The sequence below is a fragment of the Aquarana catesbeiana genome, linkage group LG09 (genome assembly GCF_042186555.1).
Source record: "Aquarana catesbeiana isolate 2022-GZ linkage group LG09, ASM4218655v1, whole genome shotgun sequence".
NCBI classification, from domain to species: Eukaryota; Metazoa; Chordata; class Amphibia; order Anura; family Ranidae; genus Aquarana; species Aquarana catesbeiana.
In genome coordinates this window covers 75,833,742-75,861,124 of record NC_133332.1, presented here as the reverse complement: position 1 = coordinate 75,861,124, position 27,383 = coordinate 75,833,742, and the positions used below count along the sequence as shown (strand labels likewise).

Below are 27,383 nucleotides of genomic sequence, written 5' to 3'. Positions count from 1 at the left end.
GTATTGCTTCCCACTCTTCTTCACACTAAATGAGGCTTTTCATATGGGTCGGCTCTCAGACTCTATGGGACAATCCGTAATAGTAGTCATACCCAAAAAGGATAAAAATTTGCTACACCCTAAATCTTATAGACCAATTTCTCTATTATCTACAGTTGTAAAAATTCTTGCGAAGATGCTTGCAACTAGATTAAATAAGGTTATTAACAGTATTATTCATCCAGATCAGGTAGGATTTATGTCCAACAAATCAACCGCACTTAATATCAGACGTGTATATTTAAATATGCAGGTTCTGGCGCCGGGCCATTCAAACCATGCCTTTTTAGCATTAGACGCAATCAAGGCCTTCGAATTGCCATATCTGTGGGCCATTCTTGATAAATTCGGGCTTGGTGATGTCTGAAACTCCAAAGATACTGGGTGGAGGCGATTGGTACTTTAAATAGGGTACTGGATATTAACATTCTGGTTGAACCGCTTATATGTATATTGGGTTACTGTGATACCTCTATCTACACCTCCCCTACTGGTAACACTATAAGGCGGGCACTTTTTGTTGCCCGTAGACAGATTGCTCTTAAGTGGACCTCTCCACATCCACCGACCGTGTCTGATTGGATTGTAGATCTCAATAGGATTATTCTCTTTGAAAGGCATACATGTTCCCTAAGGAACTCCCTGAATAAGTTTCATGTTATCTGGTCTAGATGGCTTCAATCTATGTCTTGGGTATAATGTCAACCAATGGGTACTGTGTACTTTGCAATTATTGTTATTCTTTTTTTTTTTTTCCTCTTCTTTTTTTTTGTGTCATATATACTCCGAGTGAGCGGGGGGGGGGGGGGGCTTCAGTTTGGGTTGGAGGGATAGTGGGGTTTGTTGTGATTTCTATTTTTTGTGGTTTTATCTGTATCGTGTCAGTGTTGTTTTCATATAAAATAATAAAAAGGATTTGATTAAAAAAAAAAAAATTGACATCTAAATGTGCCTGCTTGTATCTTTTATGAGTACCCTTAGATCCATGAAATCCAGGCATTCATTAAGGAAATTCCTAATTCCAGCACAGAAGGTTGAACACCCCTCAGACTACATTATCGATTAGTGAACCTGTCTATTAAACTATGGAACCCCTAGTTCCCCCATGCAGGAGATTGGAGGTGGGGAACCAGAACATGACTTTATGAGCTGAATTCCAGGGTTGTATAATTGGACACTTCAAGATTTAGGGCTCCAAGGCACTGAGGAAGTTTCACAATCAGACCTATATGAGTTTGTTGGGCATTAAATTCCAAAGCCATAGGAATTAATATAGAGATTTCCAAAGGATGTTGGATAGGGTCAGTGAGAAATTGCCCCCATTCAGCCAAAAGATAATTTGTGAGATCAGGTACTAATGTTGGACAGGAAGACCTGGATCACATTCAGAATTTACAATGTATCCCAAAGGTGTTCAGTAGGGTTAAGGTCAGGGCTCTGTGCAGCTTTCTTGAGTTCCTCCACACCAAACTTGTCAAACCATGCATTTATGGAGCTGGCTTTGTGCACAGGGGCACAGTCATTTTTCAACAAAAAAAAAGTAGGAACAGCACCCAGTTTTCTAAAATGTATTTGTACACTGTAGCATTAGCATTCATTGCAAATAAGTGAACTAATGTCTTTGTATGCTGTAGTATTAGCAGTAGCATTCATTGTAAACACGTGAACTACATGCCAACTTTTAAGTCGTGATAGCATATTATTGCTTTGAGAATAAAAGGACAGGTTTTTTTTACACTGTATATCTATATGTCAGAATAGAAGAAGGGTAGAATGGGACTTTAAATGTGCCTCGTGGGGTTTAAAAAACAATCTGTACCACAATTTTAACCACTTGCTTACTGGGCACCTAAACCCCCCTCCTGCCCAGACCAATTTTCAGCTTTAAGCACCGTCACTCTTTCAATGACAATAGCGAGGTCATACAACACTGTACCCAAATGAAATTTTTATCATTTTTTCCCCACAAATAGAGCTTTCTTTTGGTGGTATTTGATCACCTCTGGGTTTTTTATTTTTTGTTAAAAAAAAATTAAGATCACATTTATTTTAAAAAATTAAATTTTATCTATTTGTTAATAAATTTTGCAAACAGGTAATTTTTCTCCTTCATTGATATACGCTGATGAGGCTACACTGATGGGCACCGATAGGCTGCACTGATGAGGTGTCACTGGTGGGCACTGATGAGGTGTCACTTGTGGGCACTGATGAGGTGGCACTGGTGGGCACTGATGGGTGGCAGTGATGAGCACTGGTAGGTGACACTGATAAGCAGCACTGCTAGGTGGCACTGATTGGCACCACCGGTGGGCATTGATAGGTGGCACTTGTGGGCACTGATAGGTGGCACTGATTGCTGGCACCTCATGTACTGGTGGGCACTTTGGGCACCGTTTCATGGTACTGGTGGGCACATATGAGGCGGCTTCACCTCTTCTTCTTCGGGATCAATGTCCGTTCAACAGAAGCTGGTGATCTGCTTCTTTTTCTCCTCACGCTATTAGTGTGAGAAGAAAATAAAAACTATTGCCGATCTTCTGTTTACATCACGTGATCAGCTGTCATTGGCTGACAGCGGATCACATGGTAAGGGGTCGGGATCAACCTCTTACTCCGATCTGTGATCATCCACAGCGCGCGCCCTTCAGGGGGGTGTGGTGAGTATGCAAAGGGGAGGACATCTATTGATGCCCTCCCAGCAAAGCAGATCTGCACTGTAGCCATCATTCGGCTATAGCAGGGATCTAAAGGAGTTAAAACAATGTAGAAAAACTTTATTTGCCATCCATGGATGGGAGATTTAAAACATGTTACAGTCTGAAAAAAGTACAGTTTACTGTCTCTTTGGTCCAGGGTATGCAGGTCCTGGTATGAAGCGTCAGAGGTATGGCTTACACGTTTCGCGGGGAAACCCCGCTTCGTCAGGGCCTTTAAAGTAGCACAAAAAAACATAAGTATTAAAAAAAACTAAAAAATACAGTATTGACAACATTATGGAATAATAATTACGGAATATTGACATTTCATATACAACATATAAAAAAATCTTTTTTCTCAATAAAAACACTGACATTATGGGGCATTTCTGATTGCCCACTGATGAAATTCAAACACATCAACCTAAAGCTTTAACAGAAATGCAGTTGCATATCATTCTATTTGGTGTTCAGTGGTGTCTCACAAATGCAAGGTTGGTCAAAAGAATGAAATTAACTGATTATACGCATAAGTAGTACATTTATTTTGAGTGACTACATTCATTTATAGTTTACCTTCAGACTGTGCAGCTAGCGTGTCGGTCCAGAAGGAACAGTAAGCCTGGGGAGCCCATAGGGATAACCTCCCGAGACTTGCCAGAGAGACCAGGGCGGAGTCCTATATATAAACGGTAGTACTGTGAGTGTTTATATTAACATTATACTAGTAAGTGCATTTCTGTTAAAGCTTTAGGTTGACGTGTTTGAATTTCATCAGTGGGCAATCACAAATGCCCCATAATGACACTGTTTTTTATTGAGAAAAAGATTTTTTTACATGTTGTATATGAAATGTCAATATTCAGTAATTATTCCATAATGTTGTCAATACTGTATTTTTTGGTTATTTTCAATACTTATATGTTTTTCCTTTTTGCTACTTTAAAGGCCCTGGCGAAGCAGGGTTTCCCACGAAACGTGTAGGCCATACCTCTGACGCCTTATACAGGACCTGCACACCCTGGACCAAAGGGACAGTAAACTGTACTTTTTTTCAGACTGTAACATGTTTTAAATCTCCCATCCATGGATAGCAAATAAAGTTTTTTTACATCGTTTTAAAATTGTGGTACAGATTGTTATTTAAACCCCACCGAGGCACATTTAAAGTCCCATTCTACCCTACTTCTAGTCTGAATTTTGCATTTTCCAAAGATGGTGCCTCTGTGGAGTTATAATTATTTCACGCCTACTCCCATTACTATACTATATGTCAGAATAAATAGAAAATGAAGGGACTATGTCAGAAAATGTGATTTATTATGTTGCTTAAATTACAGCCAGTATCATGTCTTTTTTACTTTCTTTCAGAACCATAATGAATTTGGCTTGTCTCAATCAGAAAACCCTAATAATATTCCTGTTGCTTCTTATTCTGCTGTCCTTTTTCTGGAATTTTGTGGATATAACTAGAAGAAATACAATATGTGCAGAAAAGACAGTGATACAGGAAAAAACGACCCAGAATATAAAAGAGAAAGAGATCATTCCCAATCTAAAGAAAGAGAAAGAGGTTCTCATCCTGATTTGGCACTGGCCTTGGGGATATACATTCCCATTAGACAGGTGCTACCAAGATTTTGGTATCCCAGGCTGCAAGATGACAACAGACAGGAGTCTATATAGCATTGCTGATGGTGTTATTATACATCATGTGGAGATAATGTATAACAAAAACCTATTGCCTCAACAGCCACGACCTATTTTCCAATACTGGGTGTGGGCCAATGTGGAGCCACCAATGATTATTAAAAATGTGGACATGTTGGACAACTTATTCAACATGACATTAACGTTTCGTCAGGATTCAGATGTTTTTGTCCCATATGGTCAGATCGAAACACTAAAGGAGCCGCAAAACTTTACCATTCCTGAAAAGTCCAAACTAGTGGCTTGGGTGGTCAGCAAGTGGTATCCAGGTGTCCGAAGAATTGCTTATTATGAGGAACTACAAAAATATATTCCTATTGATGTTTATGGGGCTAAACATACAAAGCTCAGCTGGGACAATTTCCATTCCACTATATCTCAGTACAAATTTTACTTGGCCTTTGAAAATTCTAATTACAAAGATTACATCACTGAGAAATTGTGGTCAAATGCTTTTGGCTCCTGGGCTGTGCCAGTTGTGTTGGGGACTTCGCGGGAAAACTATGAACGTTTTATCCCAGGTGATGCCTTCATTCATGTCGATGACTTTCCAAGTGCCAAGGAGCTGGCTGCCTATCTCCTTGAGTTAGACAAAGACGACGAGAAGTATCACAAGTATTTCAATTGGAGGTCTCACTATCGTGTAAATATACTGATTGCTTGGCAATATAGATACTGTCAAGCTTGTGAAGTAATAAGAAAAGCACCAAAATACCAGATCCTTCACAGTGTGGCCAAATGGTTTATGAAGGAATTTTGAAGCTAGTTGCAGGCTCTAGTATGTAGGAAAAAAAATGCCTGCAAGATGTTATTTATATATACTTTTCATTTATTTTCTTTATTTATTACTTTCACTACCAAAAAATAGTTTGTCTTTCTTTTTAAATCAGGACCATTTACAGTACTGCAGGAATATAGCAGGAATCACTAAATGGTGGACCGTGACAGTCCCACCCGAACCGCAGCAATCACACTACTTAGGAACCTGGACTCTTTCTTTCTTGCCTGGCCGCCCTGTAGGTCCAGCTCCTGTTACATTTCCCCAGCTGCCACAATGTCATCCTTGCAGCATGGCCAAGGACAGGAGAAGCAGCAGGCTGGGAGGTCCTAGGGCAGGAGCTGCAAGGGGGTGATTAGTTGCTTAGGACATTGAGCGGTCCTAGAAGCCAGTCACTTTTTTTTCCCGATTTTTGCAACCTTCCTTTAGTGCATCTCCTGCAACCTATTAGTGCATGTTTCCCTTCCTGTGTCTCAATGGATCTCCTGCAGCTTTATATAGCGAGTGATGTTCATCCGAGGCTATACACATGTATGTATGTATGTATGTGTATATGTATATGGGTGTGTGTATAGACAGAGAGAGAGAGAGAGAATATATATATATATATATATATATATATATATATATATATATATATATATATATATATATATATATATGTCAGTGTTGGTCCTCATGATCTTCTAACACTTTGCTTTTAAAATCATTTGTTCTTAACATCAACTTGATTGTGTGTATGCATACATACACACAATCAAGTTGATGTTAAGAACAAATGATTTTAACCACTTCCCGACCGCCGCACGACTATGTACGTCCTAAGTTTGAACGGGGATATCGTTGTTATGGCAGCAGCTAGTTGCCATAACCCCGGTATCCCTGCTTTCGTGCGGCGGCCGGCTTTCAGATAAAAGTGGTCCCTGCGGCGGATTCGCCGCGAGATCACTTTTATCGGTGGCGGTAGAGGGGGCCCCCCCCTCCCGCCGCGATCCGGTGCCCTCCGCCGCTTACCGGAGCAGTCGGTAGCGGCGGAGGCGATCGCGTCCTGTGCCGTGGTGTGTCTGGAGACGAGTGAGGCCAAGATGGCGCTCACTCGTCTCCATGACACTGCTGGGCGGAAGCGACGTCAAAACGTCACTTCCGTCCACGCCTCTTAAAGGCATATTTTTTCAAATGTCATTTTTCTAAATGACTTTTTTTTTTTTTTTTTTTTTTTTATTGCATTTTAGTGTAAATATGAGATCTGAGGTCTTTTTGACCCCAGATCTCATATTTAAGAGGTCCTGCCATGCTTTTTTCTATTACAAGGGATGTTTACATTCCTTGTAATAGGAATAAAAGTGACACAATTTTTTTTTTTTTTAAACAGTGTAAAAATAAATAAAATATTGTAAAATAAATAATAAAAATAAAAAAAAAAAATGTTTAAAACCCCCCTGTCCCGACGAGCTCGCGCGCAGAAGCGAACGCATACGCGAGTAGCACCCGCATATGAAAACGGTGGTCAAACCACACATGTGAGGTATCGCCGCGACCGGTAGAGCGAGAGCAATAATTCTAGCCCTAGACCTCCTCTGTAGCGCAAAATATGCAACCTGTAGAATTTTTTAAACGTCGCCTATGGAGATTTTTGAGGGTAAAAGTTTGACACCATTCCACAAGCGGGCGCAATTTTCAAGCATGACATGTTGGGTATCAATTTACTTGGCGTAACATTATATTTCACAATATAAAAAAAAATTGGGATAACTTTACTGTTGTTTTATTTTTTTATTCAAAAAAGTGAATTTTTTCCAAAAAAAGTGCGCTTATAGGACCGCTGCGCAAATACGGTGCAAAAAAAAGTATTGCAATGACCGCCATTGTATTCTCTAGGGTGTTAGAAGAAAAACCATATATAACGTTTGGGGGTTCTAAGTAATTTTCTAGCAGAAAAACCTGTTTTAATCATGTAAACACCTAAAATCCAAAACGAGGCTGGTCCTTAAGTGGTTAAAAGCAAAGTGATTGTGTGTATGCATACATATTTTTTTTTCTATCATTTTGTATATGTTGTTGCTACTATACAATGATATTGAATGATGTGTCAAGTTTGCTCCGAGTTCAATTGGTGTGTCAGATCTTTTCTGGCAGTGGATGCGGACCGAACTCTTCACATAAGATTTGAAGGTATGTACTGTGCACTGCAGCCTGGCTTTCCCTGTGATACCGGCTGAGTCCTGTTTTTAATTGGTTAGTTCACCTGTAACCTAATGATGACACATTAGAGCAGATTTGCACAAAAACTTATCTACTAGGGATGAGCCGAACACTCCCCGGTTTGGTTCGCAGCAGAACATGCGAACAGGCAAAAAATTTGTTCGAACACGGGAATACTGTTAAAGTCTATGGGACACGAACATGAAAAATCAGAAGTGCTAATTTTAAAGGCTTATATGCAAGTTATTGTCATAAAAAGTGTTTGGGACCTGGGTCCTGCCCTAGGGGACATGTATCAATGCAAAAAAAAAAATTTTTTTTAAATGGTCGTTTTTTGGAGGAGCAGTGATTTTATTAATGCTTAAAGTGAAACAATAAAAGTGAAATTTTCCTTTAAATTTTGTACCTGGGGGGTGTCTATAGTATGCCTGTAAAGTGGCGCATGTTTCCCGTGTTTACAACAGTCCCTGCACAAAATGACATTTCTAAAGGAAAAAAAGTCATTTAAAAGTACTCGTGGCTATAATGAATTGTCGGTCCCAGCAATACACATAAGTCAGTACCCCTACCATTTCACAAAAAAAGTGTGAAAATGGTAAAAATGACATGATACGGCTTGGGGACAAGTCCTTTAATAGAAAATGTAAAAATAAAACTGTCTCACAAAGTCTTCTTCTTCTCTTGCTCTTGCTCTCCTTCTCAGGTGACAGCTCTTTTATAACTGAGGGTGGGGCCACACGCCCCCTCTGACGCACAGGGACATCCCTATGGCTTCCCTGTAGCGTCAGAGGGGGTGGGGCCACCCGGTTATTTTTAAATTTTTTTAATAAAGGACTTGTCCCCAAGCCGTGTCATGTCATTTTTACCATTTTCACACTTTTGTGAAATGGTAGGGGTACATTTGTACCCCATTACCATTTCACACAGGGGGGAGGCCGGGATCTGGGGGTACCCTTGTTAAACGGGGCTTCCAGATTCCGATAAGCCCCCCACCCGCAGACCCCCACAACCACCGGGCAAGGGTTGTGGGGATGAGGCCATTGTCCCCATCAACATGAGGACACAGTGCTTTGGCTACCCCAAAGCACCCTACCCATGTTGAGGGCATGTGGCCTGGTATGGTTCAGGAGGGGGGGCGCTCTCTCGTCCCCCCCTTTTCCTGTGGCTGCCAGGTTGCGTGCTCGGATAAGGGTCTGGTATGGCTTTTTGGGGGGATCCCCACGCCATTTTTTTTTTAAATTTTGGTGCGGGGTTCCCCTTAAAATCCATACCAGACCTGAAGGGTCTGGTATGGGTTTTGAGGGGGACACCCACGCCATTTTTTAAAAAAAAAAATTTGGCATGGGGTTCCCCTTAATATCCATACCAGACCTGAAGGGCCTGGTATGAAATTTGGGGGGACCCCCACGCAATTTTTTTTTTTTTTTTTAATTTTGGTTCGGAGTTCCCCTTAATATTCATACCAGACCCAAAGGGCCTGGTAATGGACTGTGGGGGAATCCCATGCCGTTTTTTTTCAATGACTTTTATGTGTATTGCCGGGATCGACAATTCATTATAGCCGTGAGTACTTTTAAATGACTTTTTTTTCCTTTAGGAATGTCATTTTGTGTAGGTACTGTTGTAAAAATGGGAAACATGCGCCACTTTACAGGCATACTATAGACACCCCCCAGGTACGAAATTTAAAGGAATATTTCACTTTTATTGTTTCACTTTAAGCATTATTAAAATCACGGCTACCGAAAAAACATCAGTTTTTAAAACTTTTTTTGCATTGATGCATGTCCCCTGGGGCAGGACCCAGGTCCCCAAACACTTTTTATGACAATACCATGCATATAAGCCTTTAAAATTAGCTCTTTTGATTTCTCCCATAGACTTTTAAAGGGTGTGCCGCGGCTTTCGAAATTTCCGCGAACGCCCCAAATTGTTCGCTATTCGGTGAACAGGCAAATATCCGATGTTTAAGTCGAACTTACGACATTCTACTCGAACATCGGGCTCTTCCCTAGTATCTACCTCTTTGTCCCCTGCTCCATCTGTCAACCACTTGTCCTATGAAGCTTCAATAAAAAGGATTATTAGAAGTGCAGCCGTCCAAAATAATTTCCTTATGTTACGCAGCATGTGAGCTGGGCTAAAACCTGACTAGTGTGTGTGGGGATTACCCAGAGACTCACTCACCTGGAGCGGATTTTTTTGTTTCAGCCAGTCACTAACTTGTTAACAAGAAAAGTTTGGCAGCTCCTGCCCTTTAACTAAGGATTGCACGTGTGGCTTCAAACAGTGCCATAAAATGTAAGGAGTGGTGAGGACACTGTTATGATAGGGGGGCTAAGGACACTGTTATGAAGGGGGGGGTAAAGGGAACTAAGGACACTGTTATGAGGGGGGGTGAAGGGGGCTAGGGACACTGTTATGAATGGGGAGTGAAGGGGGCCAAGGACACTGTTATGAAGGGGGGTGAAGGGGGCTAAGGCACTGTTATGAAGGGGGGTGAAGGACTAAGGACACTGTTATGAAGGGGGGTGAAGGGGGAATTAAGGGGGCTAAGGACACTTATGAAGGGGGGGTGAAGAGGGCTAAGGACACTGTTATGAAGGGGGCTAAGGACACTGTTATGAATGGGGGGTGAAAGGGGCTAAGGACACTGTTATGAAGGGGGGTTGAAGGGGGCTAAGGACACTGTTATGAAGGGGGGTGTGTTAGAGAAATTATACTTTAAATGTCCTCTATGAAAACGTCATTTGATATGAATATGACCTTATAGCTGTAGTTATAATATGCTTAGACTTGCATTATTTGAAACATCCTGTTGTTTGCAAATGGCTTAGGGAGTTTCCAAGTCAGTATCCTGTATAACAATTGTGAATGTAAAAGTCTGTGACAGATACTTCCACCTTTCCTGTTGTGTTCAGAATAAAGTTGAAAATAACATATGACTGGACATTTTTCTAACATGAAAGGGGGGGTGTCCAGGGCCTATAAAAAAGACATGTACTACAATATTTTCCTCAGAAATGAAATGACACCTCATGATTCTGTAATGCAAATGTAATTAATTTCTCTTGCATATGCAATAAATGTTATCTTGATTCCTGAGACAGTGACGTATTTCCGTACCAATTTGGTCCTTCGAGAGCCGGAAGTCCAAGTTCCCGAGCCGCACTGGATCAACTCAGTGACCGATGACTGTACGGCAAAACTTTAAGTCCTCTGTCTCAAATTAGAGGTTAAAGAGAGGCCGGCCTGCTAAACTAGTGCCTCCCGGGCAGCGACTTATCGGATCAGCACAAGAGACCGCTCTCGGGACAAGGTAAGTTTTTTATTTTATTATTAACCTTTTGGGTTAGACTTGATTAGGAATTTAATGAATAATGGATTTTAATACATACATACAATATAGAGATTGATCAAATGTTTATCTGTTTTGTTCTATCTGCTTTACCCTTGTTGAGGGGAAATAAATGGTCACGTATTCCCCATATAGATCCGTCTGTGGCCATCCTGGATGGGCAGACCTAGTGACTAGCCCACGTTTTGGGAAGACGCGCTTAGGGCAGTCGAGCACTGCGGGTTTTTTCTCTCTTGTGTGTTCTTGTTTATTTCTCCTGGTTTATTGTCATTTGATATAGGGGTCTGGTCCCATACTAATATCCAGGTGTAGATAAAGGAAATTTGGCGATTGGATCTTAGATCCTGACAGCCTTGTAAGCTGCAGAAAATTCCCATGGGGACACATAAATACTCCTAGATCAAAACCTAAAGATTCCCCTGTTGATACAAGGGTGTGGCCTGATAGATTTCCAGGTAACAGAGGACATTTTGGTGGACCCCAGCGTCCAAACCAGCCTCATATGTTGTAAAAACCCTGAGCAGGCACATAAATACCCTTGGATCAAGGACTGAAATATTTAATGTTTTGATAGCATGAAAGAACAGTTAGGTGAACTCAGTCTCCTTGCAATTCTGTAAATGCTCTCTACAAGTTAGTGAAGTATTAAGTAACAAGACACCAGTGTTTTAGCAGGACATGTGATCAATAATCTAGAAGTGATATATCACGGCTACAAAGTCTTTGAGTGACTGCAAGTGATAAGATACTGTGTGCGTGTGTTGTGTCATTGTGAAAAGACATTGACAAAAAAAGAGTTCTGTGTGCACAATAAACGAAATAGGTATGAGCCATGGAAAATCTGTTGGTATGAATGAAGATGCTAAGTATATGTGTAGTCTAGACAAAAAGAATGTGAAATTTCTTAAGATGTGGAAAACAAAGTATGATTTTCTTGCATTTTTAAGTAAGGATTGTTGTGTAATACTATGTAGAAAACTTAAAAATTATGCCGGCACGAAAATAAGGAAACAGAAGAAATGAGGTCTTCCCCAGGCAAAGAAATTCCTTGAGGAGGCTAACTGTAGGTTAAATTCAGAAAACCATAAAAAGACTATGTTTTTGGACAAAGAGGAGGACAATAATATGACCGTCCTCCGAAGTTTAGTTCAGCAAGTATTGGCTGAACAAAACGCAACAAACCAAATGCACCCGACAGCCCCCGCACATACTTTGGAGAACTCTCCAACCCCACCGACAGTCGCTGCTCCTCCTCTGACTTCAGCACCCGCTCCTAACTCCCTATATCCTATCGCAGACCTGCAGTCCCCACGACTGTTTGGGACGTAGGCATGCAATAAGCCACCCCCACTGACCCCCCGACTATCGACGAATAACAATTTTACCATGCAACCTGCCTCTCCACTGTTTGTTTGTTGTTCCCCCGTGGTCACCTGGGTCCCCCTCAGATGCACCCGACTCTCCTATGGCTGCAGCTAACCCCCCTCTCAAGATGACTCTTGCTGTCCAGAGAAGTCCACAAGGGACCCCCCTTACCGCAACGGTTACAAAAACTTTTCGGGGACCTGGTGAACAAATTGATAACCACCTCAGCTGGGGAACTAACAGGATGTGGAGAGGAAGAGTTTCCACTAATTGAAGTTTCCAACTCTAGGGCAGGACAAGATGTAGGTGGTGTAGAAGTCCCTAACAATATGATGGTCTATTGCCCCTGGACCCCCGAGGATGTTAAAAAAGCTACTGAAGGGATGCCACATCCCAAGGTCAACATAGCTCAATTCAGGGATGGTATCATGGGAATTATTGCTAGCTATCATCTCAATGGGAGGGAAATAGAGCAGGTTATCAGACAGATCTTGGGTCCCGACTGGCATCATGTAGTGGGAGATTGGAGTGGATTGAACAAACAGGGAGTGGTGTTGCCTCATGATGATACAGCACTCGAAAACAGGTGAAATGCCCTTATAGCAAGGATAGAGAATAGATGGATACGTCGAGCCGACTGGTCCATTATAAATCAGTGTGTGCAGGGAGAAGAGGAAACAGTGGGCAATTTCATTGTTAGGATGGGGGAGATATTCAATAATCACTCTGGGATAGAAGTCCCAGTAAATCAAATGAACGATAGCCCATATGAGCAACAGCTAATGAATGCAATCTGAAGGGGCTGCTTGCCCCTATATCAAGTTTTGTTACCAAACACATGATCAACCATAGGATCTGTAGACTTCAGGAGCTGATGCGAGCCATGCTGAACGGCACTTCCAATCAAAAAAGAAAGTAAAGCAAGGGAAGGTGTTTATGGTAGGTGAAGGTAATGATGTGTATGTCATTGAGAAGGAGAAAAGAAGGATGGGAAACACTCGAACAAGGCCCCGAATTTAGGATTATGAGGGGGGAAAAGAAGAGGGGGGAGTGTTTCCTGTGTAGTAAAAGAGGGCATTTGGCAAAAGAATGCAGGTCAAACAGAGAGGAAGAAGCATGACTAGAAGATGTTGGTATGTCTGCAGAGAGAGAGATACAGAAGAAAATGATGAGAAAGAATCTGAAATTTTGGATGTGTGCACTGTTGAAACTTGTTTGCATGCTGAAGTCAAGCCAGAAATAACCTTGGTTGTGAAGGGTAGATGGGTAACATTTCTCTGTGATACTGGGGCTTGTAGGATCCTAATACACCCGCTGGATATGCCCCTAGGGGTAAAGAAAAAAGGTGTAGTATATGTAAAATCTGCAAATGGGTTGATGCACCAGGAGGCCGTGTCTGAAGGCCTTACTGTGGAAGATCCACAGACAGGTAAAAAGGCTCAGTGTAAAATTGTAATTTCGACTAAATGTCCTGTGAATTTGATGGGTAGAGACATGTTACATGCTCTTGATATTTCTGTCGTACCAGTGGAGGGAGTTCTCAGAGCCCATCGGCTGTGTGAAAAACAAATCACAGCTATGGATAATAAGCCCCGATACTGGTACAGCCTGGATTTGCAAACTGAGGGATTAAATATACCCAAAACCCAGGCAGAAATAATTGAAGAAGAGCCTGTGAGAAAAGGGTATACTGTCCAGACAAACCTCTATTGCACCATGTACTACAGAAGGATCTCTGGGCCAGATAAGTCCTATGAGAAACAGTTATTGAGTCTCGCTAACACTGAAGTGCTCTTAAAAAGCCTGGACTGTGATCAGGAAGGAAAAAGCGTGGCTACTTGTCTCCTATCACAGCCTATTCTGCAAATATACAGGCAGGATACTGTACCTCGTGTTTCGGTCACCCGGAACCCCAAGGTATCATAGCATGAGCTAGGAGAACTTATCACGAACTGGGTACAACTGACGGATGAGAAACTAAAATCCTGACGGATTCGGAGGTATAGGAAGCATAAGGGAGGGAAAGATGGGTGGAGACTCATGCAGGATTTACAGGTGGTCAATAGGGCTGTATTACCGAGGGCCCCGGTGGTCCCAGACCCGCATGTCCTCCTGAATGAATGAATGAATGAATGATTTGTAGAGCGCTGCAATTGCGAACTGAATCGCCTCAAGGCGCTAGATGTATTCTCTGTAGCCAGCTTCTAGAAAAGGAAGGTCTTTAGTTTTTTCCTGAAGGCCTGGTGGTTTTCTTCCATGCGGAGGTTGGTTGGGAGAGCATTCCATAGGCGAGGTCCTTGGACTGCAAATCTACGTTCTCCCTTTGCTTTGTAGCGGTATTTGGGAATGAGGAGGAGGTTTTGGTTAGCTGATCGAAGACTGCGAATCGGTGTGTAGTGTTTTATTTTTTCCCGGAGATATTGCGGAGCGTTTCCTTGTATGCATTTATGGGTGAGGCAGAGGGTCTTGAATATGATCCGGTTCTTCACAGTTAGCCAATGTAGGCTTTTTAGGGATGGGGAGATGGATTCCCAGGGCTTTTTTCCTGTTAACAGTCTTGCCGCCGTGTTCTGCATGAGTTGCAAGCGCGCAAGCTGATATTGGGGTAGACCTACGTAGAGGGAATTTGCGTAGTCGAGTCGGGAATTGATGATCGTTCCCACAACTGCCGCTTTGTCCTCTTCTGGGATGAAGGGGATGAGTCTGCGAAGCAGGCGGAGGAGGTGGTGGGATCCGCTCACCACCGATCCTATTTGTGCATCCATTGTCATTCCTGAGTCAAAGATGACTCCGAGACTCTTGACTTTGGTGCTGGGCGAGATGGTCTGTCCGAGGATGGGGGGTGGTGTCCACGGAGTCTTAATTTTGGAATTTTTGTTGGCTTGCAGGAGAAGAAGTTCTGTTTTTGATTCGTTAAGTTTGAGGGAGCTAGCGGTCATCCAGTCATAGATTAAAGTGAGGCATTTCTGTAGTTGCTGATGATGATCTTTTTGTCCATTAATGCGAAGGTAGAGTTGGGTGTCGTCTGCGTATGAGTGGAAGCAGAGGTCCGTTTTCCTGATGATATTGAGAAGCGGGCGGATGTAGATGTTAAATAGCACTGGTGACAAGGGTGAGCCCTGAGGGACTCCACAGGAGACTGCCCGAGATTCCGAGGTGAATGTTCCCAGTTTCACTGTCTGAGAGCGATTCTCTAAGAAGGATGTAAACCATTTTAGGGCAGAATCTGTGGCTCCTGCAACTTCTGAGAGGCGGACAAGTAGAGTATTGTGGTCCACTGTATCGAATGCTGCACTGAGGTCTAACAGTACCAGAAGACTCGGTTCCCCGTCATCTGCTGCTTCGAGGGCGTCGTCCCATATTTTGAGAAGTGCTGTTTCTGTGCCATGGCCTGGGCGGAAGCCTGATTGCAGAGGGTCCAGGAGGTGGTGTGTCTCCAGGTGGTGTTGTAGCTGCTGTACTACTGTTTTCTCTATAATCTTGGAGATGGTGTTGAGGCTTGTTATTGGTCTGCGGCAGTTAGGGTCTTTAGGGTCGAGATTAGGTTTCTTTAGCAGGGGTTTGACGATGCCTTGCTTGAGGGAGGTTGGCACAGTCCCTTCTTTGAATGATTGATTTATGAGATGTGTTAGGGTGGGGGCCAGGATGTCGGAACATTCTTTGAACAATTTGGTGGGGATGATGTCGTTCGGTGATGTGCTGTCGCGAAGGCTTCCGATGATGTTTTTAGTCGTGTCCGTGGTGATTGGGGCCAAAAAGAACTTCGGTGGTTGAGTGATGTTCGTGTCGATATCCTCTTTTTGCATTGGTTGGGTGAGGTTGGTTGTTATTTTCTGATGAATTGCTTTCCGAATGTTGTCGATTTTGTCGATGAAGAAATCTGATAACTCATTGCAGAATTCTTGGGTATCGTTTGCAGGGGGCTCTAGGCAGGTCGGGTTCATTGATTGAGCAACTATTTTGAAAAGTTCACGTGGGCGGTTTAAGGCGGATGAGATGGTGTCTGCAAAATGTTCTTTTTTGGCTTTGAAGATTGCCTTGTGGTATTTCACCGTGAGTGCTTTGTAGTTAGCATGGTTTTCCTTGGTGGGATTTCTTCTCCAAGTTCTCTCAGATCTTCTGCGTTCTTGCTTGAGTAGGGTGAGAGTGCCATTAAACCAATTCGAGTTTTTTGTGCGGACGGGTGTTCTGCGTTTTGGCGCCACGGAGTCTGCTGTTTGTAGTAAAACATTGTTTAGGGAGTTGAGTGTTTGTTCCGTTGAGAGGTTTGGGTTTAGCAGAAGAATTTTGCTCGACAATGTAGTTTTGAAGAGTTCAGAGTGTAGTTTCTTCTGAGATCTTTTCCAGTGTGTTGCTATTGCCCGTTTCTGTTTTTGGAGGGTGGTGTTAGTGGTGATTTTGAATTTGATAGCATGGTGGTCCGTCCATGGTAGTGGGGTGTTGTTCAATACGTCGATGTCCATATTCTGTTTGAAGATGAGATCTAAAGTGTGTCCTGAACCATGCGTAGGAGCATTTATCAGTTGTTGCAGGCCAAGTTCTTCCATTTGGTTAACGCAGGCGGTTGCAATAGGGTCTTGGGCGGAGTTTGCCCACAGATTGAAATCCCCAAGTACCAGAAGGTTTTTGGTTTTCAAGGTGTGCATTGAGAAGAATTCAGTGAGCGGTGTGAGGAGATTGGTCTTTGGTCCTGGTGGTCTGTAGCATAGTAGTATGTGAATGGTGTCTTGAGGTGTTGTTTGAAGATGCAGTGAGAGTGTTTCCATGAAAGGCACTGAGTTCTGTAAGTTTGGTTTGGTGAACCCCAGGTGCGATTTGAAAATCACTGCAAGACCTCCTCCTTTTTTTCCAATTCTATGCTCAGATATGATACTGTAGTTCTTGGGCACCAATTCAGTCAGGATGGTGTTGCAGTCGGAAGTTAGCCAGCTTTCTGTAATAAAGAGGCAGTCTATGTTGTTTTCGATGATGAAATCGCGGATTTCCAGCCTGTGCTTGACTGCAGATCTGGTGTTGATCAGGGCGCATGATAGTTGTTGTGGTTGGATCGGTGTCTCTCTGCCTTTGATGGTTGATTGTGGGTTGGTCCTTAGTAATTGTTCTTTTTTTAGTCTTTTTTGCGTGGTGGTTGGTAAAGTTGCGGCCGTGTTTCTTAGCCTGTGGAGGGTGTCTGCTGTGTACTTGAAGTTGCACATGATGCTGAAGGCGGCGTTGCTAGAAAAGAAATTTGTATGACGAAGGCACTGGTGTGGCGATGATAGCCTTGCAGGGGGATGGAGGGATCGGATGGCTGACCACTGCTCTGGAGTGGTGAGAGTGACGGCTGAGTGTTGGAGCGGAGGTACTAGAGGGCGGTGGGCTGCCCACCTCCCTCTCGTTGATCCAGAGGAAGGCAAAAAAAACCCCTGGCTGCGTAGGCCAATAGTGCAGTCGAGGAAAAAATTCCTTCCTGACCCCCCCGAGGGGCGATCGGACAAGGGCCCCTGGATCAACTTCTCGAGTGCCCCCGGAGCTTACCTGTGCTGAAAGTCCCGAGGGTGAAGGAGGGGGACCTGGTGCGGTAGGTGGTGCAGTGGCTGGGTCTCAGGCGATTTGAGGTAGACTGGCCCCCGGTGAATCTCTAGTGCCCCCGCAGTGTGGTCCAGTAGCAGGAGGGGTGATTCCCGGTGCAGAGGGGGACGGGGCTCTGTTGAACAACAGTGAGGGGGTTGTGGTGGCAAGCTGACTGGGCTAGGCTGCAGCCGTGGTCTGTCTCACCGACTCTAGCGGCTAGAACGTGGTGATTGAGACCGGGGCTGCGGTGGGGCCAACAGAGGGGGGGGGGTCTGCTGAGTGGATGGACTAGGGGGTAGTAGGTCCAATCGGGCGGTGGTGTGGCTGGGGGCTGATGGCCTCAGGAGGGGGTCCTCGGATGCTGCACCGTTGGCACTGGGTGTACCAATATGGCCGCCGGCTGGGCCCAAGCCGTGGCTGGCCGGTAGAGGGAGTACCAAGATGGCCGCCGGCTAGGCCCGAGCCGCGGGCTGTCCTGGCGTTGTTGCCCGACCCGTCCGGTGAAGATGGTCAGTAGGGAGGGGTGCGGATCCGCCGGAGCGGCTGGTCAGTAGAGGGGGACGGTAAGTGCTGTACCTGCGGAGGGTCCCGAGCGGCCGGCCGGCTGACTAGGCAGAACAGCAGCTGACTAGGCGGCGACCGGATGGGTAGGGGGGACCGGCAGAATGCTGCAGGGGGAGAAGTGGAGAGGTGCGGGCTAGCCTGCCGGGGGCGGCCGGAGCCGCGAAGTGTCCTGAGCGGCCGACCGGCTGCTGAAGGTGGCCGCCGGAGAGTCAGAGGGGAGAGGGACTGGCGTGGTGGTCCAGGGGGGGCTGGGCCGGAGCCGCGGGGTGTCCTGAGCGGCCGGCCGACTAAGAACGGCGTCTGAAGTAGATCTGACGGTAGGGGGATAGGAGGGGGGGGTGGGTTGGAAGGGGGGAGGGGGGAGCCGAGGAAGGGGCGGCCAGTGGCCGAGCTCTTCACGGAGCTCTTCACGGAGCTGCTAGACAGAGGTCTGCTCAACAGAGTGTCAGCACAGAGTGTCAGCACAGAGGGAGCTGAACGACCTCTACCCATAGAACAAGGTATTTTCTGTCATCGATATCAGTAATACTTCTTTTCCATTCCGTTACACAAAGACAGTCAGTTCTGGTTTGCATTTATGTACAAGGAAAAAGAAAAAAAAAAGTACACATACACTAGGTTATCCCAGGGATATTGTGAAAGTCCAACTATCTTCTCACGAGAAGTGTCCAATAATTTGTCTCGGTTTGTACCTCCCAGTGGGAGCCAAATTGTCTTGTATGTGGATGACATTCTGGTAGCGGCTCCTTCGGAGCGATAATGTAAAATTGATACCTTGGCTCTGATGCATTTCCTCGCAGAACAAGGTCACAAGGTCAGCAAAGACAAATTACAACTGTGGAAAGAAAAGGTGAAATACCTGGGTTATATTTTATCTCAAGAAAGCAGGCATTTGGATGAGATGCGAAAAGAGGCCATCCTTCAAGCCCCCAAACCACTTACCAAAAAATAAACTATGCCATTTCTTGGCATGGCAAATTTCTGTAGAGCATGGATAGAAAATTATGCTACAGAGGTGGCGCCTCTTTCTGATCTCATCTATGGTTCACTAATGTCTGCAAAAGATCCCATCCAGTGGAATGTTCAAGCAGAGGATGCATTTACGAAGGTAAAGCATCTCATTGTGGGTTCCTCTGTGCTTGGCCTTCCCAATTACAGTAAAATCTTTTATTAGACTGTAGATTGTAAGGAAGGGTATATGACTTCTGTTCTCACACAGGTTTATGGGGACAAGCACAAACCAATTGCATTCTATTCAACTAAATTAGATCCAGTGGCCCAGAGTTTGCCCCACTGTGTACAAGCCGTAGTAGCAGCCTCATTGGCCATACGGTCCTCTGCATTGATAGTACTGTTTCACCCCCTGGTACTTAAGGTCCCACATGCCATTTCAGTAATCTTACTACAGGACAAAATCTCCTATTTATCTCCAGCCAGGCATCTATCATGTATGACTACTCTTGTGGGACAGCCGCATATTACAATCGAGAGGTGTACCACATTGAACCCAGCCACACTGATACCAACACCTAGTGACGGGGATCCACATGATTGTATAGCTCAAATTGATGAACGGGTACTCCCTAGGAAGGATCTCACTGATGTTGACATTACCTGACATTGCTGACATTACCTTTTTTGTTGATGTGTCTTGTAAAAAGGATGATAAAGGGGTAAATCAAACTGCTTACGCTATAGTAACTCATGACCAGGTCATTGAAGCCAGAACCCTTCCCAGTTCTTACTCTACACAACAAGCTGAAATTATTGCCCTATCCAGGGCCTGTAGTCTAGAGGAAAAAAAAAAAATTATACAGACAGCCAATACGCTTTCTTTACTATAAACATATTTGCCCAGCAATGGAAAAATAGGAGTATTATCACGTCCACAGGTAAACCAATCTCACATAGAGAAAATGTACAAAAACCAGCACAAGTGGCTATTTGTAAATATACAGCACACAGAAAGGGACCAGATCCAGTTACTCTAGGGAACGCACTAGCAGACAAGACCGCAAAGGAAGCTGCTAAAGGACAGCAAATAAGACACATATACAGTACTATACAGGTTCCCAAGAAAATGGTGAGGTACGTAAAGCTATTGATAAAACATGGTTATCAGAAATGCAGAAAACTTCACCGGCAGATAAAAAACAAAAGTGGTTATCTAAAGGGGCAATGCTGGTCAATGGTTTATACACAAGTACAGAAGGTAAACCCATCTTATCCACATCATTATTTAGATATGCTGCGTTATTGAGCCATGGGCAAGCCCATGTCTCAAAAGGAGGGATGGTACAGGTCATCAACAAGGTGTTCACAACATATGGGTTTCCGAACTACTCTAGAAATTTTTGCCTCACATGTCCGCTTTGTAACAGATACCATGCCCAAGGTGCCCTAAGACCCTTAAGGGGGCATTTCCCACAACCCCCATTATCCCTTTCACACGATATGCATGGATTTTATTGAATAGAACAAATGTGAGAATAAAAAGTTCTGTCTGATTATTGTTGACATGTTTATAAAATGGGTGGAAGCTCTTCCTATGACACACTCAGATGGGCAGTCAGTAGCCAAAGTACTAATCAAAGAGGTGATTCCACGTCAAGGGATCCCCTCTGTGATTTACAGTGACAACGGCTCCCATTTTGTATACCGAACAATACAACAAATTGGTAAATGGTACAATATTGACCTAGAAAAACCACTGTGTCTACCACCCACAATCTGCGGGCACAGTGGACCCTTCAGGTCTGGTATGGATATTAAGGGGAACTCCACGCAAAAAAAAAAATGGCGTGGGGGCGCCCCCCAAAATCCATACCAGGCCCTTCAGGTCTGGTATGGATTTTAAGGGGAACCCCGTGCCAAAATTTTTTTAAAAAATGGCGTGGGGTCCCCCTAAAAATCCATACCAGACCCTTATCCGAGCACACAACCTGGCAGACCACAGGAAAAGAGGGGGGACGAGAGAGCACCCCCTCTCCTGAACCGTACCAGGCCACATGCCCTCAACATTGGGAGGGTGCTTTGGGGTAGCTCCCCAAAGCACCTTGTCCCCATGTTGATGAGGACAAGGGCCTCATCCCCACAACCTTTGCCCAGTGGTTGTGGGGGTCTGCGGGCGGGGGGCTTATCGGAATCTGGAAGCCCCCTTAACAAGGGGACCACCAGATCCCGCCCCCCCCGTGTGAAATGGTAACATTGTACCCCTACCTTTTCACAAAAAAAGTGTCAAAGATGTTAAAAATTACAAGAGACAGTGTTCTCGTCCGGCAACCTCCTCCGTGGCGTCTTCTTCGTTCTCGGGCCGCTCCGCATCCATGGGAGGCTCCCACTGTGTGACGCTTCTTGTCTTCTGACGGTTTTTAAATAACGGAGGGCGGCCACCCGGTGACCCCGCCCCCTCTGACACACGGGGACTTCCCTGTCCGCCCCCTCTGACATCACGGGGAAAGCTTTGGGGAAGTCCCCGTGCGTCAGAGGGGGCGGGGTCACCAGGTGGCCCCGCCCTCCGTTATTTAAGAACCGTCGGAAGACGAGAAGCGTCACACAGCGGGAGCCTCCCATCATGGATGCGGAGCGGCCCGAGAACGAAGAAGGGAAGAAGACGACGCAGAGGATGATGCCGGACGAGAACACGAGAGCAAGAAGCAGAGGATCGGAGGAAGAAGAAGATGGAGGAAGAAACTGAAGGAAGATAGAAGATAGAAGAAAGAAGATAGAAGATGGAAAGGAAAAGCATTTAAAAAAAGGAATTGTCAAAAACTGTCTTTTGTCATTTTTAACATTTTTGACACTTTTTTTGTGAAATGTTAGGTACCCCCTTACCATTTCACACAGGTGGGGGTGGGATCTTGTTAAAGGGGGCTTCCAGATTCCGATAAGCCCCCCGCCCGCAGACCCCCACAACCACCGGGCAAGGGTTGTGGGGATGAGGCCCTTGTCCTCATCAACATGGGGACAAGGTGCTTTGGGGTGCTACCCCAAAGCACCCTCCCAATGTTGAGGGCATGTGGCCTGGTACGGGTAAGGAGGGGGGGGCGCTCTCTCGTCCCCCCCTCTTTTCCAGAGGCCTGCCATGTTGCATGCTTGGATAAGGGTCTGGTATGGATTTTTGGGGGGACCGCACGCCATTTTTTTTTTATTTTGGCATGGGGTTCCCCTTAAAATCCATGCCAGACCTGAAGGGCCTGGTATGGATTTTGAGGGGGACCCCCACGCCATATTTTTTTTTTAAATTTTGGCACGGGGTTCCCCTTAAAATCCATACCAGACCTGAAGGGCCTGGTATTGATTTTGAGGGGGACCCCCACGCCATTTTTTGTTTTATTTTGGTGCGGGGTTCCCCTTAATATCCATACCAGACCTGAAGGGCCTGGTATGGAATTTTGGGGGAACCCCCACACTTTTTTTTTTTTTTTTTTTATTTTGTTTTTTGTCTTAATGCTGTTTTTATCAATGAACTTTTATGTGTATTGCCGGAACGACATTTCATTATAGCCGCGAGTAGTTTTAAATAACTTTTATTCCTTAAGGGCCAGTTCACACCACATGCAGTCCACTGCGTTTTTTTCTGCATCAAAAACGCACGGAAAGTAGGTTATATGGTTTTCAATGGAATAGTTCACACCAGTGCTTGCAGTTCCAGTGGGTTTCCAGTTCCAGAAAAAATGTAGAACATGCTGCATTTTTTATGCACTGGACTGTACTGGAACACTGTAAAATGCATCAAAAATGCACTGGAACTCACGTAAATGCACCAAAAACGCACTGCAACACACTTGTCCTTATTTAAGCTTAAGAAAAAAGAGGGGGGAAACAAGCACTGGACTGCATCAAAAACGTACCAAAAACGCACTGGAACGCATCAAAAACGTGCATGCAGAAAAGCACCTGGGACGCATCCAGACTGCGTTTCTATGGTGTGATCTGGCCCTTAGGGCCCTTAGGGCCAGTTCACATCATAGAAATGCAGTCCGGACGCGTTCCAGATGCTTTTTTGCATGCACGTTTTTGATGCGTTCCAGTGCATTTTTGGTGCATTTTTGATGCAGTCCAGTGCTTTTTTTCCCCCCTCTTTTTTCTTAACCTTAAATAAGGACAAGTGCATTCCAGTGCGTTTTTGATGCGTTTTACAGCTTTCCAGTACAGTCCAGTGCAGAAAAAATGAAGCATGTTCTACTTTTTTTTTCTGGAACTGGAACTGCAAGCACTGGTGTGAACCATGCCATTGAAAAACATAATCAAATTTCCATGCATTTTTGATACATAAAATATGCACTGGACTGCATTGGTGTGAACTGGCCCTTAAGCAATTTGGCATATTTAAAGGCATTTCTCCTTGTTTCGTTTTTGGGGTTGTCCAATTGGTGACATTGATATATGTCCCTTAGGGTGGGACCTAGGCCCCATGCCCATTTTAAGGCCAATAACTAGAAGATAAGCCAGCCAAGTGGGGACTAGTAAAATTGCCAAGTCAGTTCCCTTAGACTGCAATGGTATTTGTTGTATAACTTTTGCACGTTAGGCTCTTTAGTTGCCCCCCTGGACTGGGGGGTGTTTTGTCCCATATGTAATTTTGGTGCATGCTGGATGATGTGCTTCATTTTGGACAGGGGGGTGGCTTATTTTGTGCTAGCTGAATTTGGGTTGTTCTGGGCATGCTCAGGGACTTTGTTTTTTTCCTGTGCCTTTTGGTGTGTGAAATGCATTTGGGTTGGTCTGGGCATGCTCAGGGACTGTTTTTTTTTGGTGGTGCTTTTTGTGTGTGAACAGCACTTGGATGTTTCTGGGCATGCTCAGAGTGTGTTTTTTTGGGTTTGTAATTTAAGGACATCCTTAACAGGTGTACCCACTTTGAAGTTCTCTCTACATTGGGTGAACTTGCATTTTGTGTGTTTCATGGTCTGTCCATGTGTTTGAAATTGCCTCATTAGATAGCACACAAACCTATATTATATAAAGCTTGCAGACAGCATTCTTTACTTTGCCCTGAAAAGAGCCAAGATTGTATGTGTGGGGCCGGCAAGAGAACGAAAAATTTAATACTTACCTTTCCGTAATTTTCCTTTCCTGGTGCCTGCCCATGGCAGCATACCCATGGTTGGTTGCTCCGCCCCCTACCAACCCACAGGACCACTTTAACTCTATAAAAAAGAGTTGCTCCCCTCAGTCAGTATTCTTGTAACTAGATCTCATAACGTTAAGGATCATTGAAGGGAGGGTGTATGCTGCCATGGGCAGGCACCAGGAAAGGAAAATTGCGGAAAAGTAAGTATTCAATTTTCCATTTTCCTGGTGCCTCCATGGCAGCATACCAATGGTAAATAACTCGCTTACAGGGAGGGTACTGCAATAAAGAAATTTAATAAGAAAAACTACAGTACAGTTGACTGCAAGGTCCTTTCCCCAAACTCTCGGGAAGTAAGGACTGCTGGGTCTACACTATAGTGGGACATGAACGTGCTGAAGGACGACCAGCTGGCCGGGAGACCCACGCCAAAGCTGCCCAGGAGGAGGCTATTCCACGGGTTGAGTGCGCATTGACCGCATCTGGAAATAGAAGACCACTAGCCCGATATGCTCTTTGGATTAACCTTACAATCCAGCTTGCCAAGGTCATCTTGGATGCTGCCATTCCCTTCCTGGCACCTTTTGGGATGACAAATAGCCGCTGATCCTTCCTGAACTGCTGCGTCAAACTTAGGTAGTGACTTAGGCTCTGGCTATATCCAACTCATGCAGTTTTGAGGAGGCTGGATCCTCCCCGAATGCTGGAAGAACCCACTCTTGGTTCAGATGGAAGACTGAAGGTACTTTAGGAATGAACTGTTGAATAGGCTGCAACACCACCCTGTCTGGGAAGAAGGTAATGTAGAGTTCTTGATACTCTAATGCTTGGATCTCTGATACCCTGCGACCTGAAGTGATGGCGACTAGAAAGACTGCCTTCAGAGAAATATCCTCCAAGGTGCATTCTTCTGTGGGAGCAAACGGAGGTTTTGAAAGGACAGTAAGCACGACAGTCAAATCCCATTTGGGGTATAGCGTCTTTCTGGGAGGTCTCAATCTTAGAACTGCTTTTAGAAAACGTTCCACGAGAGGGTCTAGTGCCCACCGGGTATCTGTTAGAGCGGAAAGGGCTGAAACCTGGACCTTAAGCGTATTGAGGCCTAAACCTAAGTCCTAAGTCCAATCCACTCTGTAAAAAGAGGAGTATGTTCTGGATTCCGGGGTTTAGAGGATCGAAATAGTTAGTCTCTGCCAATTCTGTAAACTTTCTCCAAATTCTACTGTATGTGGAATTCGTAGATGCTTTTCTGGCCTGCAGTAGTGTTTGAATGACATTATGCGAACACCCTAACTCGCCCAACCTTTTCCGTTCAACTTCCAAACCCTCAAGTCTAGGATCTCCAGGTGCGGGTGACAGAACTTGCCCCGAGACAGAAGGTTGTCTATGCGTGGAAGGGGAAGCGGTTTACACAAGGCCATCTTGACTAGCAGCGTGAACCACGGTCTCTCTTGGGCCAGTATGGAATCACTGCCAAAATTGTGATCGCTTCTGTTGTTAGGCGTTGGAGAAACCTCGGTATCAGTGGAGTTGGGGGTTATGCGTATGCCATCTGAAAGTTCCATGGTTGGGTTAGAGCATCCACCCCTGCTGACTTCGGAGATGGGGATCTCAAAAAAAAGCAGTGTCTTTGCATTGAGCGGGGAGGCAAATAGGTCTATTTGGGGAGTGCCCCATTGCTGGCATATCCAGAGGAAGACCCTCGGATTCAGAGACCACTCGTTGTTGTGGCTGAAAGATCTTGAAAGCTGATCGGCTAACTGATTCTCTGGCCCTGGGATATATGAGGCCCGAAGGTTGACTAAATTCCTCCCTGCCCATGTCAGAATGGGTGTCACTTCGTTCAGGAGGGACTTGCTGTGCGTTCCCCCTTGATTCTGAACATAAGCCACTGCCGCTGTTGTCCATCTGGAGAAGGATGGATTTGCCCCTGAGGAAGGTGGCCAGAGACAAGATTGCCAACCAAGCCGCCCTTAGCTCCAAGGTGTTTGACACTACTTCTGTTGCATTGAATTGCCATCTGCCCTGTACCAACTGGTCTTGGTAATGTGCCCCCCATCCTAACTGACTCGTGTCTGTCGTCAGAACACTCCATGGGAGGGGGCCAAGGGGACAGTGAAGCAGAAGGTTGGATGGCCTTGTCCACCACCAAAGGCTGTATTTCATTGCAGGCATAATTGATATCCTCTGATCTAGGCGATTTTTGCTCCACTGTGATAGAAAGCCCACCTGGAAAGTCTGTAGATGCCATCTGGCCCATTTGACCATGGGTATGCATGAAGAGAGGGAACTGAGCAGGATCAGTCTGACGCTGACATGGAATGGCTCGCTAGTGCCCTTTTCACCTTCCCTATCAATGAAGGGATCTTTTCTGACGGGAGTGAGACTGCTCTTCCTGGAGTGTTGAAGAATGCTCCTAAGTAAGTTATCTCCTGTGTGGGCGTAAGTTGACTTTTGGTGTAGTTGATTAGCCAACCAAACTTTATCAGTGTGTCTAGAACCAATTGTACATGTATCACCAAGGTCTGTCTGTGCTGGGATAGAATTAGAATATCGTCCAAATAGTGTAGTACTCGAATCCCCTTCTCTCGAAGAGGAGCTAAGATCGCTACTAGCACTTTGGGGAAGGTTCTGGGTGCTGTTGAAATTCAGAAGGGAAGGCATTGGAATTGAAGATGTAAGTCGCTTATCCTGAACTGAAGAAAAGGCTGAAACTGAGGGTGGATAGGTATATGAAGATACATATCCTGAAGGTCTATGGATGCCATCCAATCTCCTGGCTGAACGGATAGAATGACCGTGTTTTAGGACTCCATCTTGAAATGTTCCACACAGATATGCCTGTTCAGTCTCTTCAGGTCTAGCACCGGCCTCCAACCCCCCGATTTTTTGGGGACCAAGAAGACCGTGGAATAGAAGCCTAAGTGTTTCTCCGAATCTGGAACTGGTACCACTGCCTGCTGGAGAACCAGCATTTTGACATATTGCAGAAGGGCCTCCTTCTTTTCTCTGGAGGTTGGAATCTTGGTGGGTTGAAAG

At 44.9% G+C, this 27,383-nt stretch overlaps 2 protein-coding genes across 2 annotated transcripts in view; both read left to right on the top strand.

Annotated features, from left to right (window-relative positions):
- The window catches only part of LOC141107179 (4-galactosyl-N-acetylglucosaminide 3-alpha-L-fucosyltransferase 9-like), a 33,437-nt gene extending 27,580 nt beyond the window's left edge, over positions 1 to 5,857 (top strand). Inside the window, exon 2 of the mRNA XM_073597918.1 lies at positions 4,110 to 5,857. Within this exon, the coding sequence (XP_073454019.1) occupies positions 4,117 to 5,208 (1,092 nt within the window). The 5' untranslated portion in view covers positions 4,110 to 4,116 and the 3' untranslated portion in view covers positions 5,209 to 5,857. The remainder of the gene's footprint in view (positions 1 to 4,109) is intronic.
- Positions 5,858 to 10,097: 4,240 nt separating this feature from the next.
- LOC141107814 (4-galactosyl-N-acetylglucosaminide 3-alpha-L-fucosyltransferase 9-like) overlaps positions 10,098 to 27,383 on the top strand; it is a 77,005-nt gene continuing 59,719 nt past the window's right edge. The window contains exon 1 of the mRNA XM_073598803.1: positions 10,098 to 10,747. The gene's annotated coding sequence lies outside the window, so the exon portion shown is untranslated. The remainder of the gene's footprint in view (positions 10,748 to 27,383) is intronic.